The following is a 26,677-nucleotide window of genomic DNA, read 5'->3' as shown; positions in this document are numbered from 1 at the left end:
CACTGAGTGCATGACACAGCAAGAAAATGCTGAAGTGCACTTTATAGATGGTATTTAAGAGCACAGGCGTCAAATCATGTAATTTTTGGAAGGTAGCTATATCAGAATGAATATTTAATACATCCAGTTTAAAGAAAGTAATTGTTAATTTTCTGGGAAACTTAGCAGTATGGAACATTTTATTCCTCACTGATAATATACATGAAGTAAATATTAATTGATTTTTAATTGCAAATATAGTCCCTTGGCATAGTAACAGTTTGTTTAACCAATCACACTTTAAATTGGGGTATTAGCTGTCAGAACAGGTAAATTTTGATTTTCCTCCTTTCAAGTCTTTCCTCCTTCCTGCTTTTTGTGCTCTTCCTTGGGCAAATTTCTTTGGCCTCACTTCATCAAGATCCGTGTCCCCATTGCTTCTCCAGAGTTGAGCCTGCGCCTTCTTTAGTGTGTGTATATCCTTGTCTTGATGTAATCAGCATCTGATTTTTGTGTCTGTACTATCTTCTGTATTCTCTCTCTCTTTTTTTTTAAAAAGAATTATTTTATTTATTTGAAAGACAGAGGTAGAGCCAGAGAGAAAGAGGTCTTCCATTCTGCTGGTTTACTCCCCAAATGACCACAATGACCAGAGCTGAGCTGATCCGAAGCCAGGAGCCAGGAGATTCTTCCAGGTCTCCCATGCAGGTGCAGGGGCCCAAAGATGTGGGCCATCTTCTACTGCTTTCCCAGGCTATAGCAGAAAGCTGGACTGGAAGAGGAGCAGCTGGGACTGGATCCAGCGCCCATATGGGATGCCAGCACTGCAGGCTGGGGCTTTAACCCACCACACCACAGCGCCGACCCCACTTCTGTATTATTTTATTTTATTTTTTGACAGATAGAGTTAGATAGTGAGAGAGAGAGAGAGACAGAGAGAAAGGTCTTCCTTCCATTGGTTCACTCCCCAAATGGCCGCTAAGGCCAGCGCTATGCTGATCTGAAGCCAGGAGCCAGGTGCTTCTTCCTGGTCTCCCACATGGGTGCAGGCACCCAAGCACTGGGGCCATCCTCCATTGCCTTCTCAGGCCACAGCAGAGAGCCGGACTGGAAGAGGAGCAGTGGGACTAGAATCCGGTGCCCATATGGGACGCCGGCACCGCAGGTGGAGGATTAGCCAAGTGAGCCACTGCGCTGTCCCCACCACTTCTGTATTCTTTAGTACATTCCTGTTTCTAGCCTCATGCCGGCTCCTAAGTGTCCCACCTTAATTATTTCCTAGATCAATGAAGATTACTTTTTTTTTTTCACAATTGAATTCATTTGCACTGGAATTGGATTAGAGCTAATTATGGATAAATTTGAGGTTAAAACTTCTAAAATCTGGATCTGAGTCTTTCTGTGTTTCAGTTGTATTGATTTAGTTTTTGAACCCAAATATTTCATTTTTCTTAAAGCATGATTCACCAGTGATCTAGGTATTGTCAATGGACATTCTTTTTCTGTTAGTAAAATTTGAATATTTTTCATTACATTATATTAAGTGACACATTTCTCAAAAATTAAGCCATTTGAGATGCTTTGTTGAGTTTTGTTGAACTCTTTCATAGGAATGACATTCATGGCAGTGTCTTAACCTTAATGAAGAGCAGTATTTAGATATGATGAGTAGCATAATTAATGGTACATTATAATGGAATTGGACAGTGTTGCTGTGCACAGCCCTTATAGTTGGTTACTATACTATTCCTAAGTATCCATTAAATGAGTGTTTACATTTCAGAATTTGAACATTTGCTTTTTCGTATTCTTAAATTATGATGTGTGTTTGTGACAGTGGCATGCCAATATGAAGCTCTTTATTTCTTGTTTCTTTCGGTATCTAAAAGCATGTGAGTCAGGATCTGGAAGACTCATCATGTTCTTCAACACAAGGAAAATTTAACCGAGAGCAGTTTTACAAATTTATCATTTTCCCTGGCAAGTGGATTAAAGTCTGGTATGATCGACTCACCTTGTTGGCGTTACTTGATCGGTAAGCAACTGAGCATGCAAAGGTATAGTGAAGAAGATACAATGGGGACATGACAGTGCACACGTTTGAAAGAAAACTGCTCTTGTTAGGGTCCTGGGACATTTCCCAGGTATATACCTCTTTTGTTGTGAACCCAAAGTTGAAACAGTAAGATTGTGACAAAAAATTGTAATTTCACAGCTACTGATGGGAGAGGTAAGGATTGGGTAACATGGTTTGAATTTAAGGTTAACCATGGGGGCAGTATTACCCTTCGCCATTCACATTTATCCTCATTTTGGTACGAAAGTCTGTGGTTCTATCTGTAGCACAGGCTTGGCTTGACTGGGTGTGGGCCTGGGGACAGGAGGGATGATAAAAGTGGGTGATTTCTAGCTCTTTTCTGAACAACTTGAATTCTAATTTTTCACTCTGATGTGTACTAACTTGAATATTAGATTTTCCATTAAACTCTTTCCCTATTTCTTACCTCCTCTGACCATGGCCTTAAAGGAAAAAAGGCTACAGGATTGGAGATGTGGTGGCTGGGAGGGGAGAGAAATGAGATGAGGTGAAGGTTGGTTATGGCATGCTAGGGAGGGGGCAGGGTAGGGACTTCCTGTTTCTATCTTCCCCTCCTTCAAGATGTGCAAATGACAGGGTTGCCATCTTTAAGGGCTGTGTAGTGATACAAAGGTTGGTTTGAAAATATAAGATGCTATTATTAATACTGTCGTTAACAAGTGCTGGGTTTCATAGTGCAAGGCTAGATAGTGCAGACAGTGGCAGGGCTGCGTGCCTGCTTGCCTGCCTTACTATTGTTGGTCCCCAAGTGACTATTTGTTATACTAATGTCTTCAGTGGTGTGATCACATACCAAAAAAGATAGTCATGCAAAATTACAACAGTAAATTTCAGGACCCATGAGTCAGAGAATGGAGTTATAATGGTTTTTATAACAGTGCTGTTACCCACAGGGCACACACTTAAGAGCAACATTTAATACTTAACTAATAATCCAAGATAATACATTCTTTCAGATGAGGAATTTTTTGAAATATTAGTATTTTTCTGTTAAAAACAAATTACTAAAGGACTAGCTTGTGTTAACTCTTCATGTTAAAGACAAATAATTTCTGTAGATTTTTCTGCTTGTTTTCTTAAAATCTATGCATTGACAAAATAGTTAATTAAAGATCACATTGAATCTAAAAAAAGGATAAAGAATACTACTGCAGATTTGAAAAGTATTTAGTTTTATGGTTCTAACCATTTTTCTTATAATTCACAATGAATTTTATTTTATTTTTTTATGCTCGGGTATGACTGAGACAGCACCACCCCATATCCATGCTTATCTGTAGTTCCTTCATTGGTGTGGGGAGCAGAGCAGGCTGCAGCCATGTCTAATATTCAGGAGGCCGTGGCCTCACTGTGAACACTTAGACGGTATCTGCTACAGATACGTGTTAACAGGAAGCTGGAATCAGGAGCAGAGCTGAGACTCAAGCCATGAACTCCAGTATGGCATGTTGGCATCCCAAGTAGTGTCTTAACTGCTTTACTAAATGCCCATCCTAACCTTTGGGAATTTAATACAGTTCCCACTAATTTTTTTTAAAGATTTATTTATTTATTTGAAGGCAAAGTTACACAGAGGCTGAGGCAGAGAGAAACAGGGAGAGGGAAGTCTTCCATCTACTGGTTCACTCCCCAGATAGTTGCAATGGCTGGAGCTGTACCAATCCAAAGCCAGGAGCCAGGAGCTTCCTCCAGGTCTCCCACACAGGTGCAGGGGCCCAAGCACTTGGGCCATCCTCTACTGCTTTCCAAGACCATAGCACAGAGCTGGATTGGAACTGGAGCAGCTGGGACTCGAACTGGCCTCCATCTGGGATGCCAGCACTGCAGGTGATGTCTTTACCCACTATGCTGTAGTGCTGGGCCCTGACCTACTAATTTTTAATGCTGTGATCTTGCAATGACTATGAAGCCTCTCTGTGCCTCAGATTTCTATCTATTAAATGAGGATAACCTATATCATAGGGAATTTGTGAGGAGTAATAAATTTAGGCAATAAAAAGAGTTCTTTAAATATTAGTTGTTATTATCATTATTATTAGCTGTAATGTGGTCCAGAGCCCAAAAAAAAGAAACATAAGTAAAAATAAAATAAAATTAGGGGCCGGCGCCGCGGCTCACTAGGCTAATCCTCCGCCTAGCGGCGCCGGCACACCGGGTTCTAGTCCCGGTCGGGGCGCCGGATTCTGTCCCGGTTGCCCCTCTTCCAGGCCAGCCCTCTGCTGTGGCCAGGGAGTGCAGTGGAGGATGGCCCAGGTGCTTGGGCCCTGCACCCCATGGGAGACCAGGAAAAGCACCTGGCTCCTGGCTCCTGCCATCGGATCAGCGCGGTGCGCTGGCCGCAGCGCGCCGGCCGCGGCAGCCATTGGAGGGTGAACCAACGGCAAAAGGAAGACCTTTCTCTCTGTCTCTCTCTCTCACTGTCCACTCTGCCTGTCAAAAAAATAAATAAATAAATAAAATAAAATAAAATTAGGACAGTCAAAGGAGACATTGTTAATCCAGATACTAAAATTTAGGTCATTTAATTCATAGGTGCCACACCTGTCCTATAGAGCCACAAAATCCTACCTAGCAGAATTGTTGATGTGGTTTTCCAGTTCAGAGACAATTAAGCAGAAGAGAAGGACTGCGTGAGCCTATAGCTCACAGCTGGAATGGAGAAAGAAACTCAAAATAGTTACCTAGAAAGCAGGAGCAATTGGGGAACGTTGTAAGGAGTGACATCCCCAAACTAGGCTTGGGTCAGAACCATGGTGGGGAGCTCTGCAAGAATGCAGGTTTTCAGACCTGTGACTCAAACAGCTCATAGTTTAATTAGGAGTGCTAAGGTCCTTCAGAACTTAAGAAAACAGGAATATCCACAAGAATTTTACATTTCGTGATAGCCAAGTTTTTAAGGTATAAATAAATTACCCTGATATTCAGTTAAAGGCATTATATTTAGTCATGTGTGGATGAAAAACTTAAATTACTAAAACTTCAAGTTTGGAAAGTAAAAGTATATACAATGAAAACCAAACTGTAGACACTGGGCACAGAGGGGAAGAAATCAGTGAGTAGTAAGCACTAAATCATTGCTATAATCTCCCCTAGGTTAGGGTCTCCTGCCTGGTAGTTTCTAGCTTCACTCTTGGATTCAGGCTATTCTACTCTGAAAATGTTTCCTTAGTTTCTGAATAGCAGCTTCATGGTTCCTATAATTGCCATCTCTTCTATATAGCTTTCAGTTTTCTATCAATTCTACTCAGATATTTTTGGACTTATCCTGTTCTTGTTTATTTTCTCTTATTATTATTTCTTATTCCTCCATTATCCCTTCCTGCAAAATACCAAGGTTTTATTTTCATTTACCTAGTTCATCTGGTTAGCATTCAAAATAAGAAATTGCCCATCTGTGCATCATTTCAACATTTCATTCATTCATTCAACAAATATTTACCTGAGTACCTACTCTATGAGAAAGGTTCTGTATTTGGCACCTGATTGAGAGTGGTGAATAAGAGAACCTTGGTATCTTACCTCGTGGAGCTTACATTCCTGTGGGGGAACAGCAAGTTCTATTAGGTGCCATGAAAGATACATGTAAAATCCTGAAGTAGAAAATCCTGGCAGAGGAAGGAGACTGCTGTTAGAAGGGGTATATGCAGGCCGGCACCAGGCGGCACTGTGGCTCACTAGGCTAATCCTCCGCCTGCGGCACCGGCACCCTGGGTTCTAGTCCCGGTTGGGGTGCTGGATTCTGTCCCGGTTGCCCCTCTTCCAGTCCAGCTCTCTGCTGTGGCCCAGGAAGGCAGTGGAGGATGGCCCAAGTGCTTGGGCCCTGTACCCGCATGGGAGACCAGGAGGAAGCACCTGGCTCCTGGGTTCGGATCGGCACAGCGCGCCGGCCGTCGCGGCCATTTGGGGGGTGAACCAATGGAAGGAAGACTTTTCTCTCCCTCTCTATCTCTCTCTCTCACTGTCTAACTCTGCCTGTCCAAAAAAAAAAAAAAAAAAAAAAAAAAAAGTGGTATATGCAAAAGGATTTTCTGAAGAAGCAGCACAGAGATTCATAGGTCCTTCTTAAAATTCTTGGGAAAAGGGAATTCAAAGATAAGGTTATTTTGAAACCCATGTATAATTTTTCATAATACACATTTACTGTGAACCTTGAAGACCTTAAATATATCTATATATAAAATTTCAAAAAATTTTTGCAATAAAATAAGCTTATCTTTTATTTTCATTTTTCTTGAACTCTTAGAAGTTCCATTGTGTTGAATCAGAGAAGGTGATAACCACATGATAAGTACAGAGAAACTCATTCATATTGTTCAAACTGAACTCATTGTCATGAAAACATGCTCTCAATATCTACTCTCCTTAAAAATCCTTTCTTGACCTCACTTTCTTTGCTCCACAGTCCATTTCTCTATTCTTCATACAAAATTCTTGAAGGGTTGCACATGCTGGTTGCCAGTTGCTCTTCTCCCATAATTTCATTCCATTCAGGCTCTCCAGACCCCAGGATTCCATTGATTCTGCCCTGACCACGGCCACCATTGGCCCCATTCTTCATTCCTCATTTGACTAGATCCCTCTGCAGCATTGGTGATTGCACTGAGTCTTTATTTATTTATTTATTTATTTATTTATTTATTTTGACAGGCAGAGTGGACAGTGAGAGAGAGAGTCAGAGAGAAAGGTCTTCCTTTGAACTCTCCAATGGCCGCCGCGGCTGGCGCGCCATGGCCTGTGCACCGTGCTGATCCGAAGGCAGGAGCCAGGTGCTTATCCTGATCTCCCATGGGGTACAGGGCCCAAGCACTTGGACCATCCTCCACTGCACTCCCTGGCCACAGCAGAGAGCTGGCCTGGAAGAGGGGCAACCGGGACAGAATACGGTGCCCTGACCGGGACTAGAACCCGGTGTGCCGGCGCCACAAGGTGGATTAGCCTATTGAGCCGCACTGCCAGCTGCATTGAGTCTTGTTTTAAATTCTGTCAATACGCTGATGACTCAGATTTGTGTCCCCAACTTGGAGCTATCTCCTGAATTCCAGGTGTGCATATCTAACTATCAAACTGACATGATCATTTTTGAAAACTGAGGTCTTTCTCTCAAACTTATCTACACCTGCTCCACCTGTGATCTCCCCCCATCTCTGCTGATGACCACTCCATCCTTCCAGTTTCTAGGTTAAACCTTATGATGATATCCTGAGTCCACAAGTCCTCCATTTCCTAGCCGTCTTTTTTGCTCCCTGAGCTTACCTCCTCTCATTGCTCACTCCTCTCTACCTCTGGTGGCCTCCCTGTTGATCTTCAGCCATGCCAGGAACTCTTCCAGCTTCAAGACCTTTGCATTGGCAATTCCCTCTGCCTGCCAAATCTCTTGCCTTTCCTTTCACTTTGTTCTATTGCATTTAGCATCCTCATGTACTATATACTATACACCCCCCTCCTTTTTTTTTTTTTTTTTTTTTTTTGGTTCATGCTTACTTTATGGCACTACCTCCCAGAAAGGAAGCTCCATCAGTATTGTCCCTAGTGCTGGCACCTTTGTTGCATGAACCAATGAACCAACTTCTCCTTTGCACATCAGCAGCCCTTCCAAAATCCCACCATTGATTCTACCATAGTTTTTTCCCCTTAAGGTGAAAATCTTGCAATCATCTTCACATTTTCATCCCAGCTTTCACTATACATATCTCATTTGGTAATGATCGAAAGTTTCTTTCTGCCTCCTTCTGAATTTTGTCTTAGTCACACATCCTCTGATTCCTCAATCATGCCACTTTCCCAGGCCCTCCAGCTTCTCATGGCAGTGCTATTTATCCTTATCCCGGTCCCTTTTGCATCCAGAGCAGCCTGTATACCTCTGTAAATAAATCTTTCTAATGTGCAGTCCTTTTTTATCTGTATAGTTTCTTTTTTTTATAGAAAGCTTTTATTTAATATAAATTTCATAGGTATAGCTTTTGGATTATAGCAGTTCTTCCCCCATACCTGTCCTCCCACCCCCAAACCATCCCACTTCCTACTCCCTGTCCCATCCCATTCTTCATTAAGATTCATTTTTAATTATCTTTATATACAGAAGATCAACTCTATACTAAGTCACAATTTCAACAGTTTGTACCCACACAGACACAGAAAGTATAAAGTACTGTTTGAAGACTAGTTTTATCATTAATTCTCATAGTACAACTCCTTAAGGACAGAGGTCCTACATGGATGATGAGAGATGGAGAGCAAGTGTACAGTGACTCCTGTTGTTGATTTAACAATTGACACTCTTATTTATGATATCAGTGATCACCCGAGGCTCTTGTCAAGAGCTGCCAAGGCTGTGGAAGTCTCTTGAGTCCACAAACTCTGACATTATTTAGACAAGGCCATAATCAAAGTGGAAGTTCTCTCCTCCCTTCAGAGAAAGGTACCTCCTTCTTTCATGGCTCCTTTCCACCAGGATCTTACTCACAGAGATCTTTCATGTAGGTCATTTTTTGCCACAATATCTTGGTTTTCCATGCTCGAAATGCTCTCATGGGCCTTTTAGCCATATCCGAATGCCTTAAGGGCTGATTCTGAGGCCAAAGTTAATGTGCAGTCTTAATCTTGGCACTCCTTGCCTATTAAATAAATTTTTAAAAAAATATTTATTTACTTATTTGAAAGTCGGAGTTACACAGAGAGAGGCGAAGCAGAGAAAGAGAGAGATCTTCCATCCACTAGTTCACTCCCCAATTGGCTGCAATGGCTGGAGCTGCACCGATCCAAAGCCAGGAGCCAGGAGCTTCTTCCAGATCTCCCATGTGGGTGCAGGGGCCCAAGGACTTGGGCCATCTTCCACTGCTTTCCCAGCAGAGAGCTGGATCAGAAGAGGAGCAGCTGGGACTAGAACCGGCACCCATATGGGATGCTGGCACTTCAGGCCAGGACGTTAACCTGCTGCGTCACAGCGCTGACCCCTATTGAATAAATTTTTAACCTAATTTTAAAATGTAAGATACAAGAGAAACCAAGGGAGGGGAGTGATACGGGGCTGTAGATAGAGGAATGGAGTCTAATGGAGGAGAATCTGGGATGAAAACTTTTTGGGAACTTTATTCTTTCCTCAGATAGAAAAAGTGTTTTTTCATGAAATGTTTGTTTTGTTTTGTTCCTAGAAACATAGATATTAATTACAATGAAAAATATGTAATGAATTTTATAGTCCTAAACTAAAAAATAGAAATGTAAAAATAGATTATGTATAATAAAAAGCACACAAATTTCCCTTTCACCTAGTATGTTTTGATTTTCCAGAAAGTTGAACATCATGATATCTGAATATTTGACATTTCTACATGTTTTTGTGTTACCTTTCCACCTTGCTTTTATTTTTCAGTAAAATGTCAGCTGCAGTCCGATCTGGTGGAATTGATCATTACTTTCCATCTCTTTTTTTTTTTTTTTTTTTTTGGAGATTTATTTTATTTTATTGAAAGAGTTACACAGAGAGGGAAGGAGAGGCAGAGAGAGAGAGGTCTTCCATCTGCTGATTCACTCCCCAGATGGCCACAACGGCCAGAGCTGTGCTAATCTGAAGCTAGGAGCCAGATGCTTCCTTTGGGTCTCCCACACAGATGCAGGGGCCCAAGGACTTAGGCCATCTTCTACTGCTTTCCCAGGCCATAGCAGAGAGCTGGATCAGAAGAGGAGCAGCCTGGACTTGAACTGACGTCCATATGGGATGCCGGCATACCTGCTACGCCACAGCACTGGTCCCTACATTCCATCTCTTGACTGTTTTCTCTGCTTTCCAATCTGTGGAAAGCCCATGGCCATATTCTTAGCAATTCCAGCTTGGCTTGTTTTTTAGTTTTTTTTGTTGTTTTTTTTTTTCTAGTCATTTATTTTCCTATTTCTTCAAATCTCTGAAATTTATATCCATATTCATAGTTCTTTCTCTTCAATTATATATAAAATGTCCCTCTCAAATGATACCTGCACTTACGTGTTTCCTCAAGAGTTTTGTACTTAGTTATTACTCTCTTAGCATCAAGTGTCAGCATTAGTTTTTTTTTTTTTTTTTTTAAGATTTATTTATTTATTTGAAAGGCAGAGTTACAGAGATGCAGAAGCAGAGGCAGACAGAAAGTTCTTCCCATCTGCTGGTTCAGTCCCCAGATGGCCGCAATGGCCGGAACTGCGCTGATCCGAAGCAAGGAGCCAGGAGTTTCTTCTGGGTCTCCCATGCAGGTACTTGGGGCCATCTTCTACTGCTTTCCCAAACCATAGCAGAGAGCTGGATCAGAAGTGGAGTGGCTGGGACTTGAACTGGCACCCCTATGGGATGCCCCACTGTAGGCAGCAGCTTTACTCTCTGTGCCATGTTGCTGGCCCCTCAGCATTAGAATTAATCTGGGTTTTTCTTGTTGTTGTTGTTCACTTATTTGCTCACCTGTTTTTTTCTTTTACAAGTTTTTTTTGTCTTTTTTATTTTAATTAGTTTTTAATAGATTCAATGTGATTTGTAGATATAATTCTAAGAACATATGATATTCCCATTCTTCTTTCCTCCCTGCTCTTCCTCACACCCTAATTCCTTCTCCTTTTCTTTTTTGTTTAGTTTTTGTGATAATGTATTTTACACTATAGTAAAAAGGCTTAATACTTAACTGAATAAGAAGTTTAGCAAGTAAAAAGCAAAAAGACCCTAGTTTAATGGGAATATAGACAACAACTATAACAATAATTGAATGGAAAAATGACCATTGCACTTTTTTTTAAAGATTTACTTATTTATTTGAATGACAAATTTACAGAGAGAGTCAGAGACAGAGACAGAGAGATCTTCCATCTGTTGATTCACTCCCCAAATGGTCACAACAGCTGGGACTCTGCCAGGCTGAAGCCAGAAGCCAGGAGCTTCTTCTGGGTCTCCCAGATGGGTGCAGGTGCTCAGGGGATTGTACCATTTCCCATTGTCCTCCTAGGTGCCTTAGCAGGGAGCTGGATCTGAAGAAGTGCAGCCAGGACTTGAACCTGTGCTCATATGGGATGCCAGTGCAGCAGGCAGCAGCTTTACTCGCTGTGCCACAGCATCAGGCTCCCCCCCCACCATTTCACTCTTATATAGTGAATATTAAAGAATCACAGGTCATTAAAACTGTAGTAGTATAATATTCTTAACCATTGGTTTGACAAATTTTTAAACAAAGTTTTACGGTACTATATTTGCAGTAATACTGATAACACACAGACCTTTCTTTTTTGTTATGTTTGTTTTTTAAAAATTTTAGCTCTCACATATAAAGGAGAACATGTGGTATTTGTCTTTCTGGGTCCAGCTTATTTCATTCAACATGATGTCCTCCAGTTGTGTCCATTTTGCTGCAAATGCTAGAATTTTCATTCTTTTTTACAGCAGAATGATACTGAATTTTGTATATATATACCACATTTTCTTTATCCATTCATTGGATGATAGATACCTAGATTGTTTATTTGCTCACCTATTAGAAATGTTCCACAGACTAGAAGAAAATATTTACAAAAGACACCTGTGACAAAGGACCATTATTCAAAATACATAGTAAATATTTAAACTCAGCAGCAAGAAAATGAGCAACCCCAAAATGGGTTTAGGGTTTGAATAGGCACCACAACGAAGAAGATGCACAAAAGATAAATAAGTGTGTGGAGAGATGTTCCACATCATGTGTCATTAGGGAGTTGCAGATTGAAACAATGGAATGCCACTATACACATACTAGAGTAATGAAAATCCAAAAACATTGACAACACCAAATGCTGGTAATGATATGGAGCAACAGGAGTACATATTCTTTGCAGATGGGAATTCAATATGATACAGCTACTCTGGAAAAAAATTCTACAGTTTCTTACAAAACTAAACTTACTCTTAGCACACATAATCTAGCAGTTGTGTTCCTTGACAGTTTTCTAAATCTGTTGAAAACCTATGTCTGTTCAAAAACCTGCACATGAATGTTTATGCAGATTTAGTCATAACTACCAGAACTGGAAGGAACCAAGATGTCCTTCAATGGGTAAGTGGGTAAATTAACTACAGTTCAGCCATACAATGAAATGTTACCTGGGACACAAGGAAATAGCTGTCCGTCTAAAGTGCAGCCTTAATCATGGCACTGCTTACCTAATGAGTAAACTTTTTAATTTTAAGACTTGGAGGAAACTTAAATGTATATTACTCAGTGAAAGAAGCCAATCTGTAATGGTTACTTACTGTTTGATTCCAACTATACAGCATTCTGGAAAAGGCCAAACTATGGAGACAATACAAAAATCAGTGGTTGCTAGGAGTTAGGGGAAGGGAGGCATGAAAAGGTGGAGCACAGAGAATATTTAGGTTAGTGAAACTGCTCTGTGATACCATTCTGTTGCATATATGCTGTGGTAAACTTGTCAAGATCCATGAATGTACCACACCAGGAGTGAACCTATGGTAACACAAACTTGGGTGAGAATGAACTCTCAGTGTAGCTTCATCAATTATAAACAGTGTATCTCTGGTATAGATTCTACAGGTCAAGGAGGCTGTGCGTGTGTCTGTGGGGACTCTGCTTTCCCTTCGGTTCTGCTGTGAATCTAAAGTGTCTCTAAAACATAAAGTCCATGAATTAAATACTCACAACTGCTTGCATGCCAGGCATGAAGTAGCCAATTACTGTCTAAAAAATGTTATAATTTACTGGTGAAGACCAATATGTCTTTTAGCAAAAATTGGTTGGGTAGGAAATACACTCAGAATTCTTGTGAATGACCAATCTAATATGCTAGACCCTTTGTTTCTTGACTTAGTCCACACCATCCTCCTTTAATCCATTTCAGCGACACTGTCTCATAGTTCTACCTTGCATCTTGTCCTTCTTTGGAAACTTTCTACTAAATATCAATACCCTGAAACTCACTTAACCTATTCGTTTGTGCACCCACCTCTGGATCAACCCACCTCTCTGCCCCACACAAGGGGATGTCTCAACATGATCATCTCTGCCTGGCCTCCTGGCCTGTTGGGAGGTTGCAGCTCCCTCTCAATTCTCTTTCTGGTGTTCTTTGTGCTTCTGGAAGGGGGCAGCAAACTACTCGTTAGTGGTCAAAGAGATCCAATAGAATTCTACTTATTTATTTCAGTAGCATAAATCTAGGGTTAAAAATACAGAGTTTGTTTATATAGCAAAGAAACAAGGAAAGAAAGATATCTTTAAAATTCTATAACCAAATACTTAGGCTTGCTGAAGTTCATTTCTCTGCTGTCACTGCAGGTATTCTCTGTTTAGCAGTGGAAAATATCCCTTTTTTTTTAACCTATGTATTTTACACAGAACTGAAGATGTCAAGGAGAACGTGCTAGCAATTTTACTCATTGTCCTGGTTTCCCTTCTTGGATTTCTGACCTTGAACCAAGGCTATTGCAAAGATATGTGGGTGCTCCTCTTCTGCCTCGTCATGGCCAGCTGCCAGTACTCCCTGTTAAAGGCAAGATAACATCTATTCTTCTCACTAACAAGTGCTCTTACTAATGTAGCCTTGACTCATGAGATGATGACACAGACACTTCTGATTTGTCTTTTAGAGTGTTCAGCCTGATCCTGCCTCACCGATCCACGTAAGTTTCAAATGCAGGCAAGTAGCTTATCTTATTTGTTTGTATTGAAGACAGGGAAAAAAGGCCAACATCTATTCACAAGGCAAAATCTCCATCTATATCTACATTTTGAATTTATAAATAGTAATCAGAGTATGGTGGTGAAGTTCTGGTGTGCAAGGTATGGGCAGTAGTGGGAGAATGTACGAGAATGGGGTGTAAACAGTATGGAGAGTCTTTGCTGTCACACTGGATCCATGTCAGGAAAGACCCAGCGGCCTGATTGGGAAGACTGAGATTCTTTAACCAGCTTACCTTTGTTTTCTGATGCCTCCACTTGAATGTTTGACCCTGAGCAAGATACCGAGGCTCACTTGGCTAATCCTCCGCCTGCGGCGCCGGCACTCCAGGTTCTAGTCCTGGTTGGGGTGCCGGATTCTGTCCTGGTTGCTCCTCTTCCAGTCCAGCTCTCTGCTGTGGCCCCGGGAGGGCAGCGGAGGATGGCCCAGGTCCTTGGGCCCTGCACCCGCATGGGAGACCAAATGGCCACCAGGTCATTTGGGGGGTGAACCAACTGAAGGAAGACCTTTCTCTCTGTCTCTCTCTCTCACTGTCTAACTCTGCCTGTCAAAAAAAAAAAAGAAAAGATACTGGTCTTTTCCATACCTCAGTTTCCCTAATGTGAATATGAGACTAATGAAAGGCCTATGGGAATTATATTGTGCTAGAACTGTGCCTGGCACATAGGGATTGCTCAGTTAAAAAGCTATTATTAATGGTAATGTCAGTTATTACAGGCATGAATTATTGTATTTTTTAAAATGTATATATTTTGGGGTATAATGTGATAATTTTATATATTTATGTTGTGGAATAATCAAGCTGATGAACATATCTGTCATCTCATTTTTTCTTTGTGGTGAGAACATTTAACACAGAACCTTTTAGCAATTTTAAGGTATACAGTAAAATTATTCACTGTAATTGCCATGCTATGGAATAGGAATCCAGGATGCATTACTTCTATCTAATTGAATCTTATATAATTTTAGTAATTTTTCCCCATACCACCTGCACCCCTAGCCCATTGGTAACCACCATTTACTCCTATGGTGACTTCATAGTCACCATTAGATCAGATATTTGTCTTTCTGCATCTGATTTGTTTTATGTAGCATAGAATTCTTCAGGTTCATCCATGTTGATGAAAATTTCAGGATATTCTTTTTTCTTTTTTTTTTTTTTTAAAGATTTGTTTATTTATTTGAAAGAGTTACACAGAGAGAGGAGAGGCAGAGAGAGAGAGAGAGTCTTCCGTCTGATGGTTTACTCCCCAGTTGGCCACAACGGCCGGAGCTGTGCCAATCCGAAGCCAGGAGCCAGGAGCTTCTTCCAAGTCTCCCACATGGGCACAGGGGCTCCAAGCACTTGGTCCATCCTCTACTGCTTTCCCAGGCCATAGCAGAGAGCTAGATCAAAAGAGGAGCAGCCGGGACTAGAACCGGCGCCCATATGGGATACTGGCACTTCAGGCCAGGGCGTTAACCTATTGCGCCACAGTGCCGGCTCCAAGGGTGTCCTTATTTCAAGGCTAAATAATTTCCCCTATCTGTGTCTATACACATATGGGGACTTCAAAACCTTTAGGCAAAGTTAAATTGAAAGGCAAATTTATTTTGGTGTAAAACAATTCATGTGAATTCATGAATACAACTGGTTTTCAAAACACTGATGGAAAATGCATATTTATGAAAAACCTATGCTTGGGTTTCAAAAATTTTTAATTCCAATTTACAGAAATATTTTGATGTACCCTCACATACATAGCTTTTTTTCTTTATCCATTCATCTATTAATGAATACTTAGATTGAACAGTCCAAATATGACCATATCTTGACTGTTATGACCATATCTTGACTTTTGGGAATAATAGTGCAATGAACAGAGGAGTATCAGTATCTCTTTGAGAAATTGTTTTCATTTCCTTTGGATGTGTACCCAGAAGTGGGATTGCTGGATCACACATTCTATTTAGTTTTTTCTGAGAAACCTCCATATTGTTTTTCACAGTGGTTCTACAGTTTGTATCCCCACCAGAAGTGCGAGAGTGTTCCCTTTCCTTCACGTCCTTACCGACAATTGTAATCTTTTGTCTTTTTGATGAAAGTCATTTTAACAGATGTGAGATGAAATCTTATTCTTCATTTCTACAGAAAAATGCTCGCTTCTTACTCCATTTTCAAGTTTCGCATTGCTTTTTATCCCTGTAACTTTGAGCTACCTCACAACAGAGACCCTGGGCTTCCTGCTCTGGATCTGTTGGTGCTCTGGCATTCTCGTCTGAGCTCTGAGGCATGCGTGGCTTCCTGTGACCCTGCGGCCCCTTTCCCTGGTCTGCCGTGGCCTACACTGCTGTGGGACAGGCCCTTTCTGTGATGCACCCTGATCATGCCTTTACACCAAGTTCACTGACAGCAGTCTTCTCTCCCTAATATGACAAGCTCCTGGGAGCCACTGAAAGCCCTTCTGACAAAAGAAAGCTTGATCTTCCCTGTATTGTGCTTTCCAAAAAAATTAATATCTAGGATTTAGAACTGATTTTAAATCTGTCATACCTCATGTTTAACTCATAGTAATTAAGGAAAGCTTATAATTGGATGATCACATGGCATTCGCTGCTATCTTGTTAAATTCCTCTGTTCCCCATAATTGGTTTACATATAATACATCTTCTTTTATCCTCCTGTCTGACTGTCAGGATCAGTAGAAGCAGCATAATTAGGGTATTAAGATGTGTTGTTGTGATTATCATTGGAAATCTGGGTTAGGTGATGTGAGAGATGTGCAGCTCTTAAGGTTTTTGTACACGCTCACCTGAGATTGCTGCAGTAAACTCCTCTCTCAGAGGAGTGACTCAGTGAGGGGTGGGATATACTATTAAGCATTCCTTTCCTGCATGTATTTTAGAAACAATGTGGAACATACTAGGAAAGGGGCCGTGGCAGGCACAGCTGCACAATCCGTGTGGCCTTGTCATGCCTGTTACTGTGACTCCTGAGCCACTGTTCTGAGTTGGAGTTATATTGTCTAGCTCATGGAGGACTAGACCAAACTGCTCTTCTTTTATTTGAGCAAGCATGCCAGAGGAAGACAGTAAGAAATGACTCATCTTACTGTCATGGGAAGGACACACTCAGACACTTAGTGATTAACTCACTAGCATGGATTTCTAAGCCGATTAGATCCTGATTTGAGTTGCTTCTCCCTAATAGTTCTCAAGAAGAGTGAAAATAGGGTAGCCATAAAATATTTTTCTCTTACAATCTGACTGAACTTATGCAAGTATTTAGAAAGTAGATTTATTATCTCCAATTTGTAGATGAGAAGACTTCAGAAAGAAAATGACAAGAGAGTGAACCAAGATTTGGGGTAGCAGCCTACTGCTGTCTCTAGCCTTGGCTGATTTTCATTCATAAGGTGCTGTCTCAAAAGTCAAACTGCTTTTAAAGCCCCAAGACTTTGTGTACCTGTGGGGAGGTGGTTATTAAAAACCTCAGCCTGCTCCTTGCCCTTAAAGTTATTGATTGGCTCTTCTTGCTTGCCTTCAGGGGTAAAGGTGGCAAATTTTGAACAGATCGTTAAAACCAGAAGATACCAAAATGAAAATAAAATTTTTGCATAACATGCCTTGTATTGCAATTTTAAATGCAGAATTAAAAATTACATGTTAAGAGCTATGGTATAATATAGGCCCTGGACCTGGGAGAGCTTAGAGAGATGGGAGTTAGTGGGGATACTGGAAACAATCTGAGGGTCAGAAGCTGGCTGTATAGTATGGACAATTACAATAACTTGTTTATAGTTTTACATACAATTCTGTCAGTTAGTGATAACCCAAAAGCAAAATTCAGTAGACTACCTTGGAGGCAGCAAACAACTGGAGTGTTGTGTGTGGGGACAACCTGAACAAGCCAGAATTAGAGGCTGATTGCCTAACCTCTGGGGATTCTGATTTGAGGCAGCTAGGGCAGAACCTGGGGATCTACATACCCTGCTCCCTTGATGATTACAGTGGGGCCATCAGATCCCACGTTGAGAAACACTGGGGTAATGGGAAGCAAAGCGATTTCAGATTTGAATTCAACCTTACCATATATGATGTGTGGTCTTATGAAAGTTATTTCTCTGAATCTTAGGTTTTTCAGCTGCAAAAGAGGAAGTAATACAACAGAACTGTAAAGGGGATTAAACAAAATAAGATACCTCAAGGGGTTAGCAATGTATTAGTCAGCTTTTTGTTATTTTAAAATACCTAAGAGGAGAAACTTAGGAAGGAAAAAGGTTTATTTCACCTTACAGTTTTCAGGGTTCACAATACAAGGTCAGACAGCCCCCCTGATTTGAGCATCTGGTGATGCTGGAGGGTAAGAGAGGAATGATCACACAGCAAACCGAGAAGCAGAGAAAGGCACAGGAGCAAGCTCCTCCTCTACCAACTGTGTGATTTCTCCTTATAATGCTGTCATGATTTGATCATGGGCTATGCCCCAGTGTGCTAATCCAATGCAATCACTCCACAAAGGCCCCACCTTAGACACCATAATTGGATCAAGTCTCCACCCTAATCCATCAAGCATTATCCATTAACCATTACCATAATACTTTAGCAGTTTAAATGTCTGCATGAGGTCTATCCCTAACTAGCACAGAACCTGGCCCTGGGGAAGCATTTAGCAAATGTTAACATTTGTTTACATGTGCAAAATATGGATAACAATAGCAACTGCAGTTGGATTTGGTAAAGAATGTATTGGACAATTTATGTAAATAGCCAGTGGAGGTCCTAGAATTTACTGAGTTTACTAAGTCCTCTGTAATTGTCTTTCCCTGTAAATGTTCACTCCACATATTTCTCTTGTTTCCTTAATTATACCACAAACTCCAATGAACAAGGGCTATCCTTTGTTATGTGTTCATTCTATTAACTGTTGCCACTATTCAGTGAAGACTTTAGTATCCATTTCAGTTTACATATAGATCATTGAGGATGATTCTTGTTAAAAAAAAAAAAAAACACACATATTTTATAAGTTTTAGATTTACAGAACAATGGGGAAGATAGCCCAGGGCCGTATATACTCTGTATCCTATGAGTCACATTATGCTGTATTTGTCACAATGAATGAACCAATATTGATGTATTATTAGTAACTGAAGTCCATTTTTTAGTCTGATTTCACTTAATGTCCTTTTCCTGTTTGAGTTTCTCATCAAGGACACCAAATGACATTTTGCTATGCTATCTCTTGGACTCCTCTTGGCTATGAAAATTCCTTAGATGCTCCCTAGGCCTGAAAAAATCTAGTCTGATTCTAAAAGAAAACAGATCTGAGAGCACTTAGCAAAATGGGGATTAAGGTGGATACTGAAAGGAGAGACTGACTGAATAAGAAAAACAGACTCAGAGTCAGTTTCTCCTATTGTACTTTGACAACACAGATGACATCTGACACCAGATGGGTTGTTTTTCTCACATACAAAGTAAGGAGTCACCAACTGGGTGTCCTCCGATTCTTACCCTTTCAGTCTGGAGATCCCACAGTTTGAGGACTCAGTCCCCAAGACTGCATCCCCTCAAGGGCCAGTTGTAAGCCCCCAAGTTATTTTATCTGTGCTTCTGTATAGCCTGCTGAAAGTTGAAGTTTCCAGAACCCTCTCCTTGGGTTTGATTAATTTGTTTGTGTGGCTCAAACAATTCAGGGAAACATGTTTACCTTCTTATTATAAAAGATACCTATGATGAGATGTATAAGGCAAAAGGTATATAGAAGAGGTGCATAACTTCCATGCTGTCTCTGAGCACCCCACCCTGCAGAACCCTCCATATGTTTAAGTGTTTGAAAGCTCCCTGAATCCAGACCTTTTAGGTTTTTATGGTAGGCTCATCACATAATCATAATTGGTTAAATCACTGGCCAATCTCTTCCCCTCCACAGAAGTTAGGGGAGTAGGACTGAATGTCCCAACCCGCTAATCCAGCCTTGGTCCTTCTGGTCACCAGTTCCCATCCTAACCAACTACCTGGGGGCTGCCAGCTGTCACTCAACTCATTACATACAAAAAGACACTATCACTTGGGAGATTCCAAAGATTTTAATAGTTCTATGCCAGGAAGCAGGGATAAAGACCAAATCCATATTTCACAATATTATACTTGCGGTATAATAATAGTTTCTAATGACCTTGACAGTTTTGAAGAGAACTGGTCAGGCACTTTGTAGACTGTCCCTCAGTTGGGATTTGTTTGGTGTTTATCTGATAATTAGATAAGGGTAATGGATTTTCAGGAGGAAAACCACAGAGATAAAATGTGTGGTAGATCACATTACATACTATCAGTGCTATCAGTATGACTTATCACTGTTGACACTGACCTTGATCACCAGGATAAGGTAGTGTTTATCAGAGGAATGACTTTGAATCATTACATGGAGTAACAAAATATAAGAAGTAATTTTTTAAGCCTCTAGAAATGAGGTCAACTTAGTTTTAGTGGGTCTTGATTAAAAGTCAAATTATATTAATTGTGTATTCACTTTGTTCAAAAGAGTACAATTTAAAGCAGTATCCATTCAAATTGTCTTCTTGTAATTCACACATTCTAAATTTCTACAATTAAATGGAGCAAATTTAGGTCACCACTCTTTTTGATGGTGTTTCACTGCCTTAGAGGGAAATGCTGATGATGTGGGAAAATGTGTGAACTGGGAGGAAGCCGAATGGCAGCACTCTGGACCACAGCTGAGGAATCTGTCCGTTTCATCACCTCTTGGCTGGGCAGCTGCATCTGCCCAACCCACACTAAAATAATGTGGATTCTCTGATATGCACAAAGAATAAGTCAATAGAATACCTGCTGTCTAGGGTCACAGCGGGGTTCAGCATTTTGTAGAGTAGAGGGTACCCGCTGTAGCTTTCCTCCTTTTGTTTTGCATATAAGAGGAAGCAAAGTACATTCTTGGAAACTCTCAGGATGACTCTAAAGGTGAACTGCTAAGACTAAAGAGAAATCAACAGCCACCAAGAAGTGATATTTAAGTAAGCCTGCATCATCATAAGAAGCTATAAAAACAGCAAGCCCTTCTTATGGCAGTGATGAGAGTTCAATGTAGGTGAACATAACATCACAGTCCAAAAATAGAGGCCAGGGGTGGTGGGTTGGGTAGAGCATGCTTGGTTTCCCTATACCTGTGAGTAAGGAACCCTTTTCTCCACCCATAGTCCTTGTAGGAAGAGCTGACACCTGGAACCTGATATGAAAATTTTCCTTACTCTGTATAGTTGCTTCACATGAGAAGCATTTACATTCTGTGCTAGCAGAATAATGTTATGCATGAACATTAGTTAAATTAGATGGGTCTGGAAGAATCCAGTGCCAAATGCATGCACTGCTCCAGCTGTTGTGAGGAGACATCGAGCAAGGTAGCGGCAGGGTCAGGTGGCCAGGAAGCTGGAGCCCAAATCCTTGCTGTATCACTGTTTTCTGTGTGAGGCCTCAGGCAATTTCATCATCCTCAGGCCTCCACTTACTCTTATCAAAAATGCGAATCATACTTTGTGCATCTCAAGGTGTTCTGAGGATACACTTCATGTAAATAAGCAGCAAGTGCTTGGGTCACTGGAATGGCCAGATCCATGTGAGCTGTGTTGTTGTTTTACATAATTCCTCAAAAGGAGCTGGACCTGTGAATGTGGCTGAGATGGCAACATGTGCAGACCTGCTGAGTGTGAGGTGGCTTACTTCTACTATGTGGGATGGTACCTGGAGCTGGCACATGTGGTAAAGCAGAGATGGAGGGGAGGCAACCTGGCCTGCCAATGCACAGCCCTTGGGTCAGTCCCCTTTGAGGCCCAGCTGCACTCTAATCCCTGGGCACTCTGAGATTCTCTGATACCCATCTTCCTTATAATACAAACTTTTTTTTTCCCTCAACAACGATAAAATGTGTAGAGCATTGACCATCCCACTATCTCCCTAGGAGAATAATTAGAATGGCCTCATTCCTTAGCTACATGCACTGCTGCTCTCAGCAGGTGGGCTACTTAGAGTTTTTGCTAGGTTTTCTCATCTTATTCTTCTGCTGCCTGCATTCTGCAAGCCACAGTGTGTTTTAAAGTTAAAAAACAGATGGAGAATGACTTAGTCAAGTGCATTTTAAGAGATCATGATTCTACTTCACCTAGTGGAGTGAGTGGAATTTTTCTATTGGAAAATTTGAAAATCATCCCTGGGGGTTTTGATGATTGATTCTCATGTGCAAGTAGAAACTGAAGAGCAGGGGCATTATATTAGTAGATGTTCTTAGGAGTCAAGGCAAATAAAAGTGAATTATGAAGCATGTTAGCAATGTGTTTGGAATGTTTTGCAGACCCAAAACAGGATTGGAAGAATAGGTAAGGATGAATGTGAGGATGATGGCAGCGCTTTTGTAAGGTTGCCTTAAGTTTTGTTTCATAAATTAGAAGTACAAAGAAAGTATTCCAATTCCTAAAATTGTATGACTTGGAAAATCTGAAATGATGTCCCAAACTTGCTCAAAGCCAAACACGTTGAATTCCTAGATAATAAATTTTGAACTTTTAATAGGAGGAAGAACAAGGACAAGTGGAAGATAGCTATTTAATTGTATTTACTAAACCATGTCAGTTTGAGGAACTGCCCCATATGCATATGTACTGTATACCTTTGATATTCACTTGAATAGTACATTTAAATTTATCTTGGACTTGAGTTTCAAATTTTTTTTTTTTTAACAGGCAGAGTGGACAGTGAGAGAGAGAGACAGAGAGAAAGGTCTTCCTTTGCTGTTGGTTCACCCTCCAATGGCCGCCGCAGCTGATGTGCTGCAGCCAGTGCACCACGCTGATCCGAAGGCAGGAGCCAGGTGCTTCTCCTGGCCTCCCATGGGGTGCAGGGCCCAAGGACTTGGGCCATCCTCCACTGCACTCCCAGCCCACAGCAGAGAGCTGGCCTGGGAGAGGGGCAACCGGGACAGAATCTGGCGCCCCGACCGGGACTAGAACCCAGTGTGCCGGCACCACAAGGTGGAGGATTAGCCTATTGAGCCGCAGCGCCGGCCTCAATTTTTTTTTTTTTTTTTTAGCTCAAAGAAATATTCCCATATCCATTAACCTATAGCCTAGTTGGATTCTGAAGGAATTCCATATAACAGTAGTTGTAAATATTTTTCTTTCTTTCTTCTTTTTTATTTAAAAATGATTTGTTTATTTGAAAGGCAGAGTTACAAAGAGAAAGAGGAAGAGACAGAGGGAGAGATCTTCCTCTATTGGCTGACCCTCTAAATGGCTGCAATGACCCTGGGCTGGGTCAGGCCAAAGCCAGGAGCTTGGAACTTCATCTAGATCTCCCATGTGGGTGGCAGGGGCCCAAGTACTTGGGCCATCTTCCACTGCTTTCCCAGGTATATCAGCAGGGGACTGGATCAGAAGAAGAGTAGCTGGGTCTTGAACAGGCCCTCATATGGAATGCTGGCATCACAGGCAGCAGCTTAACCATCTGCAAAAAAATGCAATGCCAGCCCCAGAGGGCAAATATTTTTCCAAACTGAGTCTGGATGTGGCACTGTCCTTCCATAGATAGTCTGTATTTTTCTTCCTCTTGAAAAGATGATTCCAGAATAGAATTATTGCTGTTATAAAAGAAGTGGCAATTTAAATTACATTTCTAAATATAGCGTGTTACAGGAATTAATTTAAAAATTCACATCTGAAATCATACACTTTATATTTTACACTCAAGGTAGTTCATGAATTGCAAAGAATACTCTCCCCCTAATTCATTTTGGTTGTTTTTCTGAATCGTATAAATTGTGCTGAATCTTATGAATTTTCTGAATATTTTGCATTGAATTGTGAGATGTAAATTATTTGTTGGCTTTTGGCCTGCAAAGTTGAAGTTATATATTTTCCCTGTCATTCAAGGAAAAGAATAAAAACTGTTTCTACTTCTCATAATAATATTTTGAGAGCTAAAATGAAGGCTGCAAAGTATTTGGTTTTCCTCAGAGGAAAGTGCTGTATAAATAATATAAATAGCAAGTTGAAAAAGTGGATTATTCCGTTGTGCTACACTAAACATTTTATGCAGTCTCTTTGAGTATACCTTTGCACCTGTATTGTCTTGCTTTCTAAGACATTAAGAAATTGAAACCCACAAAATTATAACTTTATTTCTTATTAATACTGTAGCCCCAGTTAGACCGTGTAGAGCAAATAATGGTTTAAATTAGTTTCACACTTGAAAGGAACAAGATGAATGGAAGTTTCACTTTTAGAAAAGCATTAAATTAGATACAGATTTTCTCCCAGGATGGTAATTACATTTTTAGGTAAATCTTGTTGTGATTGAGAGGCATAACATTCTTTTTGATATTCTCATTCTGATTTCAAGAATAAATATCAGACCTTTTTATTTTCCCAGTATTTTGGAAGTATGAATTAAGATAGGGGAAGGAAGGGAATGTGTTATGCTATATAAGCTGGATAATGTGGCATAAATGATTGACTCTGAGGCTTTTGCCATTTAACCAAAGTAAAAAGTACCATTCAGATATTGTGTTTGTTTTCTAGGGACACAACCAAATCATAACCTATAGCAGACCAATCTATTTTTGTGTGCTGTGTGGCCTTATTTTGCTTCTTGATACAGGGGCCAAAGCCAGGCACCCTCCCAGCTATGTTGTGTATGGCCTGAAGCTCTTCTCTCCAGCGTCCCTGCAGTCAGCCAGGGACTACTTAATAGGTAAGTTAATTTTGGGTTTGTGGGGAAAATATAGGTGAGAAAGGATAAATCTATCCTTTTTGTTCTGGATCGATACCTGGAAACCTCCTTTGTGATTGTTGAAAAAGGAGATATACTTTTCCTTCTTGGCTTGCACATCCATGGGAAGACTGGGAGCCCAAAGCTTCCAACAATAGAATTATCTGAAAGGATTTTGATAGCCCTGACCAAGAAGTTGCAGCACTGTAGTATTTGAAGAATCGTGCCTGCTGAGAATGGTCATGCCATCAGAGTGGCCACCATAGCTCTATCCACATGATATAGGGGCTCTGATAATGCATAGGTGGGTACACTTGTCAGTCTAAGCGCAGTCCTGGATATTGTGGTCACCCAGGCTTCCACTGGTACACTTTGGTTGCTGTTAGGTCTAGGCAGTTTTTGATGTAAAATTGTTCATTTACATAAGCCACCTGCCTATGGTAGTGGTTTAGTGCCCTGACTCTGGACCCAGACTGCTGGCTGTTTGAATCCAGCTCTGCCATTTGACTAAATGTGTAACCTTGAAAAAAATTCAACAGTAATATGTGTATAAAAATCTTTCCTACCTTAGAAGTTATTGTGTATTTTGAAAGACTGGTTTTATTTCAACATACAGAAAGATGACATGAGTTATGGTTGTCATTATTATGCAAAAAGTCTGATGCCACTATATTGACTTGTGGCTCGTGATGTTTGAGGATGCCCTGAGAATTCTTTTTTTCAATAGAAAGCTTTTATTTAATAAATATAAATTTCATAGATATAACTTTTGGATTATAATGGTTCTTCCCCCATATCCGCCCTTCCACCCCTAAACCATCCCACTTCCTACTCCCTCTCCCATCCCATTCTTCATTAAGATTCATTTTTAATTATCTTTATATACAAAAGATCAACTCTGTGCTAAGTAGAGATTTCAACAGTTTGCACCCACACAGACACACAGAGTACTGTTTGAAGATTAGTTTTACCATTAATTCTCATAGTACAGCTCATTAAGGGCAGAGGTCCTACATGGAGAGCAAGTACACAGTGACTCCTGTTATTGATTTAACAATTGACACTCTTATTTATGATGTCAGTGATTACCCAAGACTCTTGTCATGAGCTGCCAAGGCTGTGGAAGTCCCTTGAGTCCACAAACTCTGGCATTATTTAGATAGGGCCATAATCAAAGTGGAAGTTCTCTCCTCCCTTCAGAGAAAGGTACCTCCTTCTTTGATGTCCTCTTCTTTCCACTGGGATCTCACTCACAGAGATCTTTCAAGTAGGTCATTTTTTGCCACAGTGTCTTGGCTTTCCATGCTTTGAAGGCCCTTGGTTTTTTAGCCATATCCGAATGCCTTAAGGGCTGATTCTGAGGCCAGAGTGCTGTTTAGGGCATTTGTCCTACAATGAATTTATGGGGTTTACATACCTGCCGACTGTGGGTGGCTACATAAGCATTGACCAATTGAGCTGATAAAGGGCAGCTATCAAAGGCACCATCTCTAGATGTCCTTCTTTCTAGCCAGACACCTTACCCAAGAGGAGACTGCCAAAGCCTTATGTCTGACATGATCCTTTTCCCAGCCCCCATGACACCTCCTGAATCTCTCCAGTGGAACTGGGGAAAACATCCAGATAAGGTGTAAGTTTTCTCTGTGTTCCTTGTAGATGAAAACTCTGGTCGGCACTCTACCCTCTGACTTCCTTCCCAATCCCCTTCTCCCTATTCCTTTTCCTGCTGTATTGGTAGCAAACTATTCACTTCTTCCCACACCAACTTCCCCCACAGGCCAACCTTCATATGCATCCTGAACACTTTTCTTATTACATCCTGTGGGGAGCTGCATAGCTTCTTAATGCCAAAGGGCTCAGCACCATTTTTCAGAGACCTCTGCATTCAATTAGGAAATAGAAACATGTTGGACAAATAAAACAGGAGTGGATCCCCTGAAGAGACTTCTCACCAGTGCCCTCCTGCCCAAGAATATATTCTACCCTTCCCGACATTTTTCACTTTACTTTTTATATTATTTGAAATTCTGTCAGTTGGAACACACACACACATACACCAAGAAAGGCTTTCAGTCGTTTTTACCTTTTCATTATTACTTAGCTTCCCATCTGCCTCCTTAGATCAGCCACATTGAAGGCAGAGTCTGAGCAGACAGGCTC

At 40.9% G+C, this 26,677-nt stretch overlaps 1 protein-coding gene across 4 annotated transcripts in view; it reads left to right on the top strand.

Annotated features, from left to right (window-relative positions):
• Positions 1–26,677, top strand: part of PCNX2 (pecanex 2) — a 324,094-nt gene that overhangs the window by 77,660 nt on the left and 219,757 nt on the right. For all 4 annotated transcript variants that reach the window (XM_008268254.3, XM_051821460.2, XM_051821462.2 and 1 more), the window contains exons 10-13: positions 1,869–2,014; positions 13,414–13,567; positions 13,665–13,697; positions 24,328–24,499. In XM_008268254.3, coding sequence (XP_008266476.2) covers positions 1,869–2,014; positions 13,414–13,567; positions 13,665–13,697; positions 24,328–24,499 — 505 coding nt within the window. The remainder of the gene's footprint in view (positions 1–1,868; positions 2,015–13,413; positions 13,568–13,664; positions 13,698–24,327; positions 24,500–26,677) is intronic.

This window comes from Oryctolagus cuniculus, chromosome 13 (assembly GCF_964237555.1).
Source record: "Oryctolagus cuniculus chromosome 13, mOryCun1.1, whole genome shotgun sequence".
NCBI classification, from domain to species: domain Eukaryota; kingdom Metazoa; phylum Chordata; class Mammalia; order Lagomorpha; family Leporidae; genus Oryctolagus; species Oryctolagus cuniculus.
Note: the sequence above shows the minus strand (reverse complement) of the source record. Positions and strands in the feature narration are given on the sequence as shown.